Genomic DNA, 16,450 nt, shown 5'->3' on the forward strand with positions numbered 1-16,450 from the left:
TGGTTGATGTAAGTAACATAGATTTACATGGAAATATATTAATTGGCAATATTAACATCCTCAAAGATAAATATGGTAACAAACAGATTAGGAATATTGTTTGTGATACTACACTTACCTCAGCAAGATTTTTTTGGTTGAATATCTATGGTGATATATATAAAGGGGGAAAGCATGGAACATTCCTGTCAAATAACGTATCAGTAACAAGGTTACGGAAGTTTCATTTAAAATGTTAAATATCATTTATCCAGTGAATGTAAAGGGGTGCGTAACTGGTGGCAGTGAAGTCAGACGCAGGAGAGCAGAACTAGGTAATAGCCAGAGCAGTTTAATTTCAAAACCAACGACGTAAATAAATAACCAACATGGGTACAAAACCCGACGCGCACCAGTAAACATGTGCACAAGCACTTACAACAAACAATTCCACACAAAGACATGGGGGGAACAGAGGGTTAAATACACAACAATTAATGAGGGAAATGAAAGCAAGGTGTGTAGGAAAACAAGACAAAACAAATGGAAAATGAAAAGTGGATCGACGATGGCTAGAAGACCGGTAACACCGACCGCGGAATGCCGCCCAAACAAGGAGAGGAACCGACTTCGGTGGAAGTCATGACAGTGAAACATGTTTTGGAAAGATTCAAGCTGAATATTGACTATATTTTGTGATTTCTGTGTGATTTCTGTAGAATGGAGAAGGAGACCATTTATCATTTGTTTTTATCTGTATTTATAGTACAATTTTGGGGATTAAAATATATAACTACTTTAACTAAAATGAAAAACAAAACGGCAATTAAAACTTTCTAAATAAATGTTATATTTCCATGGAAATACATGGGTAGCCATGAGAAAGACCCCTCCCCCCCAATAGTGATCGACTATTGAGGATCGCTATGGGGCGCAATCGGGCGATGTAGGCTTGTATACAATCGCCCAACTTTAACACACACACACAGACACTCTGTGTGGTTACAGTAGGCTAATGTATGTTATTGGTTTTAGGAACATCAGTAACATCAGGCAGGATTTAGGCTACCAACTGCCTAGCCAGTTGTAGCTCAATCTTGGGTGCAATGATCACGTTCCCGCACTGACTGACTGTGTGGAGGCTCATTGATTTAACATTACGTTAGCCTACATGCTACACTAGTAAAGTTATACATTATATAGCTGTCGGCTATATTAGCCACGACTTACCATTCTTTGTGCAGCTTCAAATGTCAAACAAAGTTGGAAATTGTTGCGCCTCCATCTGTAATTTTCTTCCCGCATGTTTTGAAGTTTCAATCCGTTTTTTGTTGATACAGCGTCGTCTTTATATCCGAAAATAATAATTTTGGGTATCATCTTTCCAAGAGCTCCATCTGAATTCACCCGCTGACGTTCCTCTGCACTGCCACGCACAACTTTTTCTCAACTGGCACAATTTGATTGGCTGCTGTCTGAAACAAACTGTAATCCGTTAAATGAAGAGTTGATGCGCTGCACACTTTTTTTAATAGCATCATTTTTTATATTTGGGCTTGAGTCAAAAGGCTCAAGTCCAAGTCAAGTCACGAGTCATTGGTGTTAAAGTCAAAGTCGAGTTGCAGGTCATCATATTTGTGACTCGAGTCTGACTCGAATCCAAGTCATGTGACTCGAGTCCACACCTCTGCAAAACAGTCACATTAGCCTCCGAGGTGCAACCCATGTCTAGGGCACAAATAAATATTGGATCCAGCTATGTTGGTACTAGCTAACGCATGTCTGACTACAACTAGCAGCAACAAACTGAAACCAACCCAGGGCCATAGCAAAACATGTCAAAGTTGGTTGCATAGTGTAACGGCATCACCGGCTTGAATCTAATCCAATCTGGAGCCAGTCAGTCAACATCTGTAAAACATAGAATTACCTTCCAAACGAGATTACCTTAAATCTCAAGCTATGCTTATAATTGAGGGATGGGAATAATCGTTGACCCTGTTTTTCTGTTAGACAAAGTGCACAGTATGGTGCCAGACTGATCTCCTGGTCATGAATGGATGCCGGGACCTACCAGAAGGAGTAAAGGTGTGTCCAGCAATGTGATTGCAATGGTTTAGTGACCTCCAAATTATTTTCACAGCTTGTCAGGCAAGAATGAAAGTGTGTCATGCGACACAAGCACCGTTGTGACACGTCCTCTGTTGTTGCCAGTCTCCTTCAACTCCAATGAAAAGAACACGCCATCATGAGGCCTCTGATAGTGAACCGAGTTACTGCCCTGATAACACAGACAGCTTCATCAACAATGATAGGTAATGTGTTGTATGTGAAAAGTAAAAAATTGTATTAAAAATATCCGTCTTGATAAAATAGTAGGTTAATTCCCCAGCCAAGCAGGTACAACTAGTACGGTAATTTTGGTTGTGAAGTGCATAAGCAAAAAGCTTTGTCCTTTCTTTAGAACAAAATGCAATTTACCACTTGGCTGCCTATTATATCACCCTGAGACAGGCCCCCCTAGTCAACACCACTTCATAAGATTGCCTGCTGCAGTTGTTCGAGAGATGTCCAGTTTGCAGCTGAACATGCAGCATAGAGAAGACCAGCAAGGAGGCCCTCATCAGCATCATGCAGATATGCCCTCGCTGTGAGCATTCATATGAATGGAACAGTCAGCCACATGTTGGCAAGAATCCGGGCAGCAACCTTCACCTGTCAGTGGCTACAGCTTTCACAGACTCTTCATTTGTACAGAAGATAACCCATTTCATTACTTTGATACATTTGATAACCCAATTGTGAAACATAATTTATGTAAACGGACATCATTTGTTGCTTATTTCAACTTTTTAGATGCATATAATATCCAATGTCTATTTAGCTATTTATGAATGTGTTATTCAGTGTGTTTCTATGGGCTATAGTAGTAAAGAACAAATTCAATATTTTATCATATAATTTTTACGTATTTTGGGGGATACCTAAAGGGGTTCTAAAATTCCAAATCAAATAGCTAAATGATCCATGTTATGACCGTCTTAAAACAATTCCCCCCTCCCCCAACGGCTTAGACTTTTAGAGGTTAACTGACAAACTGTATGGTCTAACCTAATTCTCTCTTTTAGAAATCCTAATCATCAAAATATGCATTTAAATTTTGTCCACAGATCTTATCATACCCGCAGACACCAGGACCAGATTCCCAGACGGGTACACAGGGCATGTGCCGCTGGGCCCCGACCTCCAAGCCCCCTGGAGGTCGTGGTCCCCTAGATAGCATATAAACATGTCATAAGCAATGGAAAAATGTTCAGAAAAGCAGGACATTTGCTTTAAAACTGCACAGTTTTCTCTCATCCTCATGGCAAAATGTGAAGAATAGCATGAGATGAGCTGTAAAACAGCAAATTCTTCACTAGAATTGCAAAAAACTATCTCTCAGCTGCATGTCAAAATGTGTAGAATAGCATTATTATAAAACTGCTTTTAGCTGTATCCCCCCCAAAAAACGAAATATTGGGGGGTTCAGGTGCCCCCTGGAGGTAGATGCCCCAGGGCCCCAAATGCGGTAGTCCGGCCCTGGTGCATATGGTTCCAAATGACAATACATCCAACCCCAAAATCCTCTCTATGCCCTCAGGGTGCTCCCGGGACCTTTATTCATATGGTCTGGGAGTGCCCTGAGGTATCCCAATTCTGGAGACTAGTCTCCAATATGCTCTCCACAATTCTCGAAACATATTCCCTACTCAATGACACTCCAAATTGGATCTGTCTTTGCAGGAAAATCGATTATGTCTGGCTGGCCTCATGGCAGCCATGAAAATGGTTACCTGTCGATGGAAACCTCCCCATTCACTGTCTAAACATGAACAATTACGGTATTTTATTGACATACAGTAGCTCAATTAGAGCTTTCGGTAGCTATTGGAGTTAAGATAAAATCATACCTTTAATTACCTTGAGTACCTGTAGCGGTCCTGTGGGTGGTTGAGCATGTCCTGTGGGGTGGGTGTGTAGTGGTCCTGTGGGTGGTTGAGCCTGTCCTGTGGGGGTGGGGGTGTAGTGGTCCTGTGGGTGGTTGAGCCTGTCCTGTGGGGGTGGGTGTGTAGTGGTCCTGTGGGTGGTTGAGTCTGTTCTGTGGGGGTGGGGGTGTAGTGGTCCTGTGGGGGTTGAGCCTGTCCTGTGGGGGTGTAGTGGTCCTGTGGGTGGTTGGGCCTGTCCTGTGGGGGTGTAGTGGTCCTGTGGGGGGTTGAACCTGTCCTGTGGGGGTGTAGTGGTCCTGTGGGTGGTTGAGCCTGTCCTGTGGGGGTGTAGTGGTCCTGTGGGTGGTTGAACCTGTCCTGTGGGGGTGTAGTGGTCCTGTGGGTGGTTGAGCCTGTCCTGTGGGGGTGGGGGTGTAGTGGTCCTGTGGGTGGTTGAGCCTGTCCTGTGGGGGTGGGGGGTGTAGTGGTCCTGTGGGTGGTTGAGCCTGTCCTGTGGGGGTGGGAGTGTAGTGGTCCTGTGGGTGGTTGAGTCTGTTCTGTGGGGGTGGGGGTGTAGTGGTCCTGTGGGGGGTTGAGCCTGTCCTGTGGGGGTGTAGTGGTCCTGTGGGTGGTTGGGCCTGTCCTGTGGGGGTGTAGTGGTCCTGTGGGGGGTTGAACCTGTCCTGTGGGGGTGTAGTGGTCCTGTGGGTGGTTGAGCCTGTCCTGTGGGGGTGTAGTGGTCCTGTGGGTGGTTGAACCTGTCCTGTGGGGGTGTAGTGGTCCTGTGGGTGGTTGAGCCTGTCCTGTGGGGGTGGGGGTGTAGTGGTCCTGTGGGTGGTTGAGCCTGTCCTGTGGGGGTGTAGTGGTCCTGTGGGTGGTTGAACCTGTCCTGTGGGGGCGGGGGTGTAGTGGTCCTGTGGGGGGTTGAGCCTGTCCTGTGGGGGTGTAGTGGTCCTGTGGGTGGTTGAGCCTGTCCTGTGGGGGTGTAGTGGTCCTGTGGGTGGTTGAGCCTGTCCTGTGGGGGTGTAGTGGTCCTGTGGGTGGTTGAACCTGTCCTGTGGGGGTGTAGTGGTCCTGTGGGTGGTTGAGCCTGTCCTGTGGGGGTGTAGTGGTCCTGTGGGTGGAGGGGTGGGAGGGTGGGGGGCCTACTTAACTTTACACATTCTTGTCGTTCTTCTGCATCTCATTGAATTTGTGTGTGTGGGGGGGCGTCTTGGCTCGGGAAGTAGAGAGGTAGGGTAAATGATTAGCATCCTTCTCTTTTCTCTTTTGTTTGTTTGATTTCATGACTGAGTGTGGGCGGGGGAGGGTGGGGGTGACAGAGGGCTAATGTGATTCCTCATTGCTTTCTTTGTACCCCTCGGTCAATATATATTAATACAAATGAAATGAAAATTGTATTAAAAAAGGTGAACAATAATGGCAAGAAGTAATCAACATTTTAAAATGAATAGATTTGGCAGATAGTTTTTAAAAATTATTTTTACCTCCCCACATTAAAATTGGAAGTTGAAGTGTATACTTTAACATAGCCTATTAGCTAGAAAGGTAACTCCAAACACTTTTTCGCTAAGAGGAGCTGTTTAGCTGGTTAAACAAAGGTTAGCAATGTGTTGGCAAAAATGTATGTCCATGTCAAGAAAGCTTACCAGCAGCCAGCGGCACTGGCTACACTGGTTGCCTATTCACAGTTGCTTTTTCAAAGCCTTTTTCAGATACTCCAGTAATTGTAATTGGCTCCAATGAGTGTAAGTTGGACAGTAAATTAGTTAATAGACCAATAAGAAACAGAGTTCCAAACCAATAACAGATAGTTTTCAGTTTCCTCTCCCCACTCAGACCACTGCCAGAGTGTCCTAGCTAAATTCTTGCTTGAGAAATTGCTCTTTGCTAAGAAGCTGCTTTTGTTTCTTTTGACCATTGAAAGCAATCACAGTAAGGTACTTAATTGTTAGTCAGAAATTATTTGATATTTAGATAAAAAAAACGGCTGCATTGGACCTTTAAGTTTACTTCAGTTGTTGCCTTAAAGGGCCAGTGTTTGATTTGGAGAGTTTGTCATGTTTGAGTGAGTACTTTCTTTTGGGACATGTTAAGCCTTATTAAAGGGTAATTGCACCCGCTGGCCTCATTTTCTTTGGCTTGCTCCTCAAGAAATGTTGCCAATCATGACAGAAGCCAAACGTGAGTTGGCTTGGGGATGTGGTTTGATGTGGGTGTTTCTTGTGTGTGTCCTTGCCACCACCAAGACACATACATCTGTCAGAACCTTGCCCGCAGCTGCTTCCCCCAACTCAATCACAACAAACAAACCTCCTGCATGTTGAGTTCAATAACTACATGCAGATGTATGGTGAGATGCCGGAGGAAGCTTTGAATAGGTCAGAGTGATACGTGGTGCTTAATTTGAGCCGGATCTTGACGGAACAGCACCTCTCAGATTTGACTTTGTTTGTTCCGGCACCTATTTGTCCAGATCCGGTACCTCTCGCTGCATTATTATTAATTGTTTAACTGTTCGCACTGTAGACTTTCGAATAAAAGCGATAAGCGTTAAATCAAGTTGAACCCTGTTATTACTCCCGCCCTACAGAAAGACCATCATGTAATAGCATGGTGATACTTCTGTGTAATCATCCTATCCTGCCACAATGATTCCAGACCTGCTTTCTTATTAGTACATAAAGGTTTTGAGGAGGGCCGGTGGGTAAAGTAACTGATCTTGACACAAGGTCTTGGTAGTGGAAGTCAGCTAGTGAAGAGGTCCCTACGTAATCACGTCACGTAGCCTAGGCTAGTTCTCTCCCTACTGAATTTGAATCGTAGGAAATTCAAACAAAACATTTATAAGAAAAAGCAACAGATTTTGATGACATTTTTCCAGTCCAAAAATCCAGAGAAAGATGATGAATGGAATCCGGAACGAGCCAAAGAACTGTCTGTGCCGGAGGAGAGGAGTGAGGCAAACTGTTCCTGATGACGATGCTAATCCCGCCAGTTCAGCATCACCAGCGGCACCCCTACTAGCTAGTAAGCCTACTAGCGAGGAGTCAGACTCAGCGGGAGAGGGAGACGGGGAGCTGGGGGGCAGTGCATCCCCCGACGAAGTGCTCGGAGCAGGTGCAATTTTCAGTACAAGAACAAGCAAACGTATAACCCTTGGCTTGACATGCAGAATTCAAAGTTGGGCTTGGGTCTAGAAATGACTGGAGGGATTAAACTAGCAAAAGAGTGGGTGGAATGTACAGTAATTTACCATCCTATGCCTCAGACATAAAAAATAAAAAAAACAACAAGAGCCCTCAGATAAAATGGGTTTTGAACATGCCCAAACCAAGGTGCATTTGGTGGCAGCAAGCCTTGTAGACGAGGCTAAAGAGGACACCCAGGTTATAGTTAACACTCAAAATGAAAAAATAGACACGACAGCCAGAGTCTTGAGAAGAGCCTTAGGTGAAGGCTAAACATCACAGGCACAGGCCCGCTCATGGCTTTGAGCAAGAAATTGACTCTCATGACTTAAATGGACTTGACATGGGGAGAGTCATTGTGGGAGGGTTTTTTTTCTTTACAAACTTGTTCTGCACTGTGAAGGTAATTTGAATACGTGTTTCATATGACCATATAGGCAGGAGGCCTATATATTCTCATGTGTGTTCTGCTGTGATTTATTTTATTTGAAGTTATATTCCGATATTGTGATATTTGTTCTACTGCTACATTGATGTCTTGAAAATGATATGAAATTCGGGCCTTGTAAGCTCCACAGCTGAGTATGTGTGCATGTGGCGGGTGTTCTTCAGTGTCGTCTGAAAATGTTCCTGTACATTGATGTCTGGAACATTAGGCTATAAGAAATTGGGACTTGTGTAAGCCTCGCAGCTATACTAAAATATGTGGGCATACTGCAGTGACGTCTAAAATGCTTTTAATGAATCAGCACCTTGGAGAGTGCTGTCCGTTTCACCACCATAGATAGTTGGCTACTTTGGCTGTTTACTCTGTCTGCTGCACTGCTACGTTTTTCTCAATGTGTTCTCGTACCTCAGGGCCCCCGGATACTCCCCCCCAGCCATGCTCACTATGTGTTCCGGGACCTCCTGATTTACAAATTAAGCATTGGTGATATGTGACCAGTTTCAGGAAGCTAGGCGTTTGTCGCAGGTCACTACTTCACAGGAGAGGCATTTGAATGAAAACATGGCAAAAATGCATTTGAATGTGAACATAGCAGAAATGCATTCTGGAACATGTGAACTTTTATGTAGCTTAATAACAAACTTGTATGCCATCTGTAAATACGAATGCAATTTTGAATTATTCCTTTCCTCCTTTCCTTTGTTTGCTGAAGCTTGAAGGCCCACCTGAACTAGTAAAAGTTGTGTCTAGTAAAATTGTAATGCCAAGTGCCAGGTCTATCTCTGTTTAGAGACATCAAAGATGTCTGTCAGTCTGGACTCCATCACATCATCATGCAAGTCTCCAAGTGCTGGCTCCATAGGCACATCTGTGAACACATACACAGTCGCTGTTCTATTACCAATAGCAGATAGGATAGGTGACATCTGACAAACAAACATATACTATGTTGAAGTTTGAAAAGGTCAGATTAAACCTACCTAATCCTGGTCTCCCCATCTATGACCTTTGGTGAGCAGGCAAGCGGTGAGGCTGGAGGTAAGGTATTTGCCTGCATCCCATTGATGGGCATGGCAGCGTAGATCAGCTCCTGGCCCCTCATCAAAGATACTAGTTGGTCAAACACAAACACACACACAGAGCACGGATTACATTATAAATGGTGGTTATGATTAGCATGGTGGAACCAACTTGATCGTTGCATTCACCTTTCTATTTCACTTCAGATATCCTGATATGTGTGTGAAGAGAAAAGGTAATCACAGCGATCAGGGTGGTTCCACCAGGTTAGGTTATGAAGCTGAAATGGGACAAAACTCGAAACTGTTTTGACCTTTGACCAGGTTGTCACGTCCTGACCAGTAGAGGGTGTAGTTGGGTCAGGACGTGGCATGTTTGTGTTGGTTAAATGTTGGGTGGATGATTGGGACTTCCAATTGAAGGCAGGTGTGTATAGTTGCCTTTGATTGGAAGTCCTATATAGGTGTGTGTGTTTTTCTTTGGTGTTGTGGGTGGTTGTTTTTGCACTGCGTTTCTAGCCTGCAGAACTGTAGCTGTTGTTACTTTGTTTGAATTGTTAAGTGGATGCTTTACTCCTTTATTTTAATTAAAGATGAGTATTCACGTACCTGCTGCGCCTTGGTCCATTTCTACAGAAGACAACCGTTACACAAGTCAAATGACACCAACCTGATTCAAGTGTCCTCCCAGTTCCATTTATTGCAATGCTCACAGTGAGGGCATGTCTGGTGATGCTGATGGTCCCCTTACTGGTCTTCTACATGTTGCATGTTCGGCTGCAAACTGGACATCTCTCAAACAACTGCAGCAGGAAATCCTCATAAACAATATACTTTCTCATCTTATGACGTGGTGTTGACTGGGAGGGCCTGTGTCAGGGTGATACAATAGACAGCCAGGTGGTCAATTGCATTTTGTTCTAAAGAAAGGACAAAGCGTTTTGCTTATGCACTTCACAACCAAATGACTCTACTAGTTGTATCTGCTTGGCTGGGGAATTAACCTACTTGTTTGTCAAACCGGGTATTTTTTTTATACAACTTTTTACATAACACACATTACGGTTGTTGATGAAGCCGTCTGTGTCATCAGGGCAGTAACTCAGTTCAAGCTAATTCTAGGTCGTTGCTAGTTACAACAGCCACAAAGTCATACATTTTTTAAATATTTTTTTATGTGATTTTAAACCTAACCATAACCTTAACCACACTGCTAACCTTATGTCTAACCCTAACCTTAAATGAAGACCAAAAAGCACATTTTAGTTTTTATGGATTTTTATGACATAAAAAATTGTGACCTTGTGGTTGTGGTAACTAGTGGAAACCCTAATTCGATGTTTATCAGATGTAGACGGACTGTAACCCTGTATTGGATTAGATTCAGGCCGGGGACGCCATTACGGTCTTTTTCTCCTAGTTCGCTGTATTAGTCAGACTCAGACATGAGTTAGCTACCGCCATAGCTGCATCCATTATTTTGTTTTAATCTAGACAATACAGAATACACTTATATGAGCTACGAACTAAATTGCAAATCCGATTTGTAGGCTAACGTTAGTTAGCTAAAGTTAGCTAGCCCGCCTCGCTACCATTATCAAATGATAACGTTACACAACCAGCAGTATCTAGACAATACACAAACTTGTATGAGTTATGACCTAACTAAGTTGTAATGAGGTATCTAGCTAGCTATACTAACATTAACTAAAACATTAGCTAGCCTGCCTCGTTGGAGGCAGGCTACCTACATAGCCAGCAGTAACGTAATCTAACATCGTTAGCTAAATTATACAGAGAGAAGTAGCGGTGTGTGGGTAAAATCACTGGGAAGCCAAGCCTTCCCCGCTTTGTTTAATCACAAAACCGGATAGCAACCTCTGTCCAGTGAAGTCCACAAAGCATATTGCATGTACAGTTACATGACCTACAGCATGGTCAAGCAAGTAAACATATCCGAAATTTTTGGACCACTAAACAACTAGTATTTTAGAACCACAGAGTTACCGCAAGTCGCAAAGAAAACAGGAGCTGCCATTTCATCAAGTCGCCTCTGCTTAGTCTAATACAGTGACAACTAAAAGATAACAATTTAGTTCAGTCAACATAAGCTAAATATGATGTGGCTGTCCATGGTTCTGATTTCTGTGTGCGTGTGTGTGGGGGGGTAGAAAAACATGTTGACTCACACTACTTGTAGAGAAACGCCAATGCCATCCTCCTTTCTTTTATGTTGGCGAAACTGTCTATCATTCTGTCATACAGTACGCGCTTTTATTTTTTGTTGTCCTAGGCTACCTGGCTTAGATTCTAGCTTTCTAGCCTAACTTCCATTCATGGGCAACATTAACTAGTTAACATTAGCCTTCAACATATAGCTACATATTGAACTTCCATCCTCTCAGTCCAGGGGCACAATGTATGAATTTATGGTTGGATAAGAATCACCGCTATAATCATTGGCCAGTACGGAGAATTAAGTATAACCACAAGTCCAAATCCCTATCTCCATCCAGGAAAGAGCAAATCTTAGCTAGGGAGAACAACAACACAACCAGATGCAACAATTCAAGTTTTTCTGTCAATGACGTATGCTCTCAGTTGGATTTGATAGGAGTGAAGCCAAATCCAAGCTGGCTTCCCTTGACACTTTTTTTTCTGACCATTCACAGTTGAGCTCGCTCAGTTTAGCTCAACGCTGATTGGATCATTTTTTATACATTTTGTTTCAATAGAGGCCAGATTCTCGCTGGCTTCCTTTGCCTTCAATGCTATGGGTGGCAACAATGTCATACTCATTTGGACCAGACAGCATCAGATAAATGGCCTAGCCGTAGAGAGACAGAGGGGCGCTGTTTCGCTTACTCTGATGCTTTCTCCAATGAGATACATTCAGCCTCTTGCGAATTGAAGGAAAGTTATGAAATACAGAGAGATGAAAGATAAATAATTGAATGTTTTTATATTTTTCTTGGTAAATTTTGGGGGGAAGCCTGGCTTCCCTTGGCATCCATGTATACACAACACTGACAGAGAGGTCATTATATTTCAGTATCTCTGGTTATACTCAACACCACCGGTCATTGTCCACCAAGCTAGCGTTACTGGTGCAGATTTGGGGACCGACAAACTCCAAGTACCTATTCCGCGTAGTAGCTAGGGTCCTTCGGCAGGGCATGCAAAGTATAGAACTTTGGCTGTAGAGGCATGATCAATCCGTCTAGGGCTTTTCAGTCTGCCGTCATTGTGGGCGATGAAACAATGGAGTCCCATTCAATGAATGGAAGCGAAGTGGGCGGAGGGGCGATTTGCACGTAGAGCTTGGCAAAAGGGGGTATGATTTGTTGGCATAATTGTAATCCAAACCCAACCTTTATTTCAGGGGCGAAAATCTGATATCAACTTTGGAGGGGACAATTACATGACATTTTCTCAAGAGCAATTCCTGAGGGGGACACCAAAAGTAGTGCTGTAACACATAGCCTACATTGTAATATGGTAAATGTATATTGAGGAACCAAAGAAATAAGGTGTTTGCCGTACTCCTAACTACCGGTACCCAAAACTACACAACTAATCACAACAGCAATACCATTGCCTTTAACAAATCTTAGTTCAGTCACCAGTTTAAGTTGAGAGTGGGGGTATCCATGGCATTTTCCAATTATGTTCCTATTTTACAAGTAAAAAAAATGGAGAACCTTTCATAATGTTGCCAAACAAAGACTCAACAAACTTACCTGAGACTCCCTGTCTCTGCCAGTCTGTCCCTGCATATCTGTACCCAACTCTGCTGTCTGTGTGCCATCTGTTGCCTGCTCTGCCTAATGACATCATTGTGAAACATTTCCATTAGAATTTAATTTCTTTCTTATGAACATTTTATCAACTAGTCTTTGAGATATTAGGCTACTAGGGTTCTTACTTTACGTTTTGGTGTACTGAAAAATACTCTGATGTCTGTCTTTTATTTTTATGCCATTTTTCTACCTGGCTGGCTGGCTACACACACACACACAGTGTGTAGGTTATTTACAGTAGGAGATGGGCTTCCATCTTATCTTTTATCATTCTATTTGGGCTTCGATCTAAAAGATAGCTAGCAAATGTGAAACGGATTAAAATGACAAGAGTTGACAGCTGTATGAGTTCACCATTTACACAACATATGCTGCAACCTTTTGTAATTTTAATAGTTTGTTTCATATTGGCTGGCTTCCAACAATAGCTGAATTTGCAAAGCTAGCGAGCACCAATTCCGTTTCAGTGGTGTTTACTATAATCTTTGCTACCCGGGTTAAATAAAGGTGAAATAAAATAAATAAATAAAAGTTCCCTTGCGACAATTTAGCTTTTGCAACGAGACCATTAAATATATTTAAGACAACGGTAGAAGAGAGTGTAGTTCTGTTCAGTTTGGACTTCAGTTTATCGCTAACCTTATCACAGGGACTTTGAAGCACTAACTTACATCATCTGCATGCTGATCTTGGAATAAATTGACGATAGGAAGATTCCATCTTTGACGAGGCCACATAAATGGAATAGGTACTAGCTAGCTTAATAGTTCATATTTGCGCGCTAGCTCTGCATATTCAGCTAGTGTGTGTGCGCGATTGACTGGATTAACCTCACGTCAGTTACGTTCATTGAGTGCCTTTCAGACAGTGGATACGACCCCTCTGTTACCTTGCCAACTAAGGAACTGGCAGTGGATCAAACCATTGTGAGGCAAAGGGTTGGGGGGGTCGCAATCTTTTGAAACTTAAAAACACGCTATTAAGTGTCTATAATCAGCACAATTGCTTTCATTGCGTATTATTAATATTATTTAAATTACATAGTTATGTTTCAGTGATATATTGGGGGGGACAAATCATATTTTTCCGAGGATGGGGGGGTCGTGTCCCCCCCGTCCACCCCGGGATTTCCGCCCCTGCTTTATTTACTCGCTGTGACGCACCGAGGTTCCAAATTCCATTTAAGACGAGACTGACTTTATGACCAAAATTATCCTATTTACACTTTGTAGTCAATTTTGGTACTAGAATAAAAATGTTTCTGACTCATATCGATGCCACATAGGCTGTTTTCAAAGGGATTCGTTGTTTTCTAGGGGAAGTCGCTCTTTATTAAGAGTTTAATAACTTCCCATTTGAGAACTAAATTGTTTCTCCTGACTCTTGGTTACCACTACCACACGTGACACACTCCTCCACCTACGGAGTTGTTACACTTCCTAAAATAAAGCCTAGTTAACACCTCGTTTTTGGCATGTATATTGAGGTACGTGGCTATTCATCACAACCGGTATCTTTATGCAAGGAAACTCATCACACGTGGCTGTAGTTAAGCTCCCCCAAACTACTGCCACTCTCTACCTCCACCACATATTCCTCTCCCCCATCTCAGATCCAGATCCCCTGCGTGACTCAGCGACATGTCAGGATCCTCTGTTTGTCTTTCTCTCTGTAAATAACAGCTCCTTTCTCCTGTAAGTGGGTCATTTTGTGTTTTCCACACACGGCCCAGTAATTGCAATGTTTATTTTCCACCCTGCATTACCTTGGTTTAATGGAAATGTGACACAGCCATTTCAGGGAATAGCTGAGAACATTGTGCCTTAGTGGATAATCAAACCCTGGTCTCCCAATTTAACCTTAACACCATCCAACTTACCCAAATTAGACTGAAGCAGTGTCACATATAGTTGAATTGGCTCCTTATTTGAACCAAGATGCAATACAGAGAGCCCCATCCCTCTGTCATTGCCTTACCATTATGTTTCTTTTTCAATATCCAGGGTCCACTTGTAAATACTCAACCCTACTCCTTATTCGAGACAAAATGGATGCCCATTACAGAGCGCTGCTCTCTGCTAAAGGTACAGTACTCACAGTTTCACCCTCACTACGGCACGCACAGTGCAAAACATAACAGCTGGTCAGCACAAACACACTGTCTTGTTCTATTATGTTTTGCAGCTTGTGTGGACTGCTCCCCGCCCAGATCTCTCCTCACCAGTATCAAATGTAAGTGCTTTTGAAATAACCTCTGGGCTGATGTGCCATCTTAAATATACATATATACAGTAAATATACATACTGAATGTAAGTAGGTAGGACTGCAAAGGAGTAAAACAGATGGCAACGTCACACCGGGTTCAAGAGGAGATCAACTTTAGAATTCTCTAAAGTGTATGTCTCCTTTCTCTGCTTCCTCGCCAGAAGTAATTTAGAACCAGCGGAGAAGACATTCTGTCCGATTAGCGTCGTTCTGGTGTGGTGTTCACAACCCTGTCACTAATGCAGCGGTCTCTGCCACTGGCGGAGTCAGTATCTCTCTGAGAGAATGTGGGCTAAAATTGCTCATACGTATATTCCCACAGATGCTACATTGTAGACACTCTCAAGCAGCATTAGCTTGTTGGTAGTTGATTTAAGAGAGGATCGAGTAGTGATGTCCACATTCAACACACACTTATGAGGGATTCTCTAGAGAATGATGGTATGTACTTTATCTTACACATTTGTTTCACGTTTGTAATTCCTAAGTTTTATGCAATCAACCATTTGGGAGTGACATCCGCTGAACTGATGTGAGTGCACTTATCCCAAGTATAAGGATACTTGGGACGCCTTGGCTCATGACATGTTGATTGGGTCATCACTTCAGTATGATTGTGAATAGATTACTTCTATTTGGTATGATAGCTGTCAAATGTAATAATATTGTTGTTGTCTATGCCACAGACTGTGACTGGCAGAGGAGAGAGAGATCCAGACAGAGGACAGGAAACCAGAATGACAAGCATGCAAACCCAGCCAATCCCAGTGTACACACAGCTCTCAGGGTGAGACTTGTCTGTCTAGTCCCTTATCTAACACCGGATATGTATGGCCCAGATATCCTCAGACCTGGCTAACAGCTGCTCTTCAAAACAACTTCTCAAATTGTTCACGATGGACCAAGTTGACCGCAGGCATCATGTCTACACCTTGTATTAAATTGTTGTTTTAATCTAAATACATCATCATCTAGATAAATACAATAGTGGTCCCCATGGACCGATCTCCATCCCATCCCAATACCCCTTTTCCATGTCCAGTTGAACTCAGAGGTTTACATACAACTTATCCAAATATATTTAACAATTATTTAATATATTCACAATTCCTGACATTTAATCCTAGTACAAATTCCCTGTCTTAGGCCAGTTAGGATCATCACTTTATTTTAAGAATGTGAAATGTCAGAATAGTAGTAGAGATAATGATTTATTTCAGCTTTTATTTCTTTCATCACATTCCCAGTGGGTTAGAAGTTTACATACACTCAATTAGTATTTGGTAGCATTACCTTTAAATTGTTTTACTTGGGTCAACACGTTTTTTTTGCCACAACTTTGTAAGTATGCTTGGGGTCATTGTCCATTTGGAAGACCCATTTGCAACCAAGCTTCAACTTCCTGACTGATGTCTTGAGATGTTGCTTCAATATATCCACATCATTTTCCACCCTCATGATGCCATCTATTTTGTGAAGTGTACCAGTCCCTCCTGCAGCAAAGCACCACCACAACACGATGCTGCAACCCCCGTGCTTCACGGTTGGGATGGTGTTCTTCGGCTTGCAAGCCTCCCCCTCTTTCCTCCAAACATAACAATGGTCATTAAGGCCAAACAGTTATATTTTTGTTTCATCAGACCAGAGGACATTTCTCCAAAAAGTACGATCTTTGTCCCCATGTGCAGTTGCAAACCGTAGTCAGGCTTTTATATGGCGGTTTTGGAGCAGTAGCTTCTTCCTTGCTGAGCGGTCTTTCAGGTTATGTCGATATAAGAC

General features: G+C 42.8%; 1 protein-coding gene across 3 annotated transcripts in view; it reads left to right on the forward strand.

Moving 5' to 3' along the window:
- Positions 1-16,450, forward strand: part of LOC106607950 (spermatogenesis-associated protein 7) — a 59,550-nt gene that overhangs the window by 11,296 nt on the left and 31,804 nt on the right. For 2 of the 3 annotated variants that reach the window (XM_014205467.2, XM_014205466.2), the window contains exons 3-5: positions 14,409-14,489; positions 14,590-14,637; positions 15,358-15,458. In XM_014205467.2, the coding sequence (XP_014060942.1) occupies positions 14,409-14,489; positions 14,590-14,637; positions 15,358-15,458 (230 nt within the window). Of the gene's footprint in view, positions 1-14,408; positions 14,490-14,589; positions 14,638-14,993; positions 15,113-15,357; positions 15,459-16,450 lie in introns of those variants that run through there. The other variant, XM_014205468.2, reaches the window with a different exon arrangement.

Source organism: Salmo salar, chromosome ssa06, assembly GCF_905237065.1.
Source record: "Salmo salar chromosome ssa06, Ssal_v3.1, whole genome shotgun sequence".
Classification (NCBI taxonomy): Eukaryota; Metazoa; Chordata; class Actinopteri; order Salmoniformes; family Salmonidae; genus Salmo; species Salmo salar.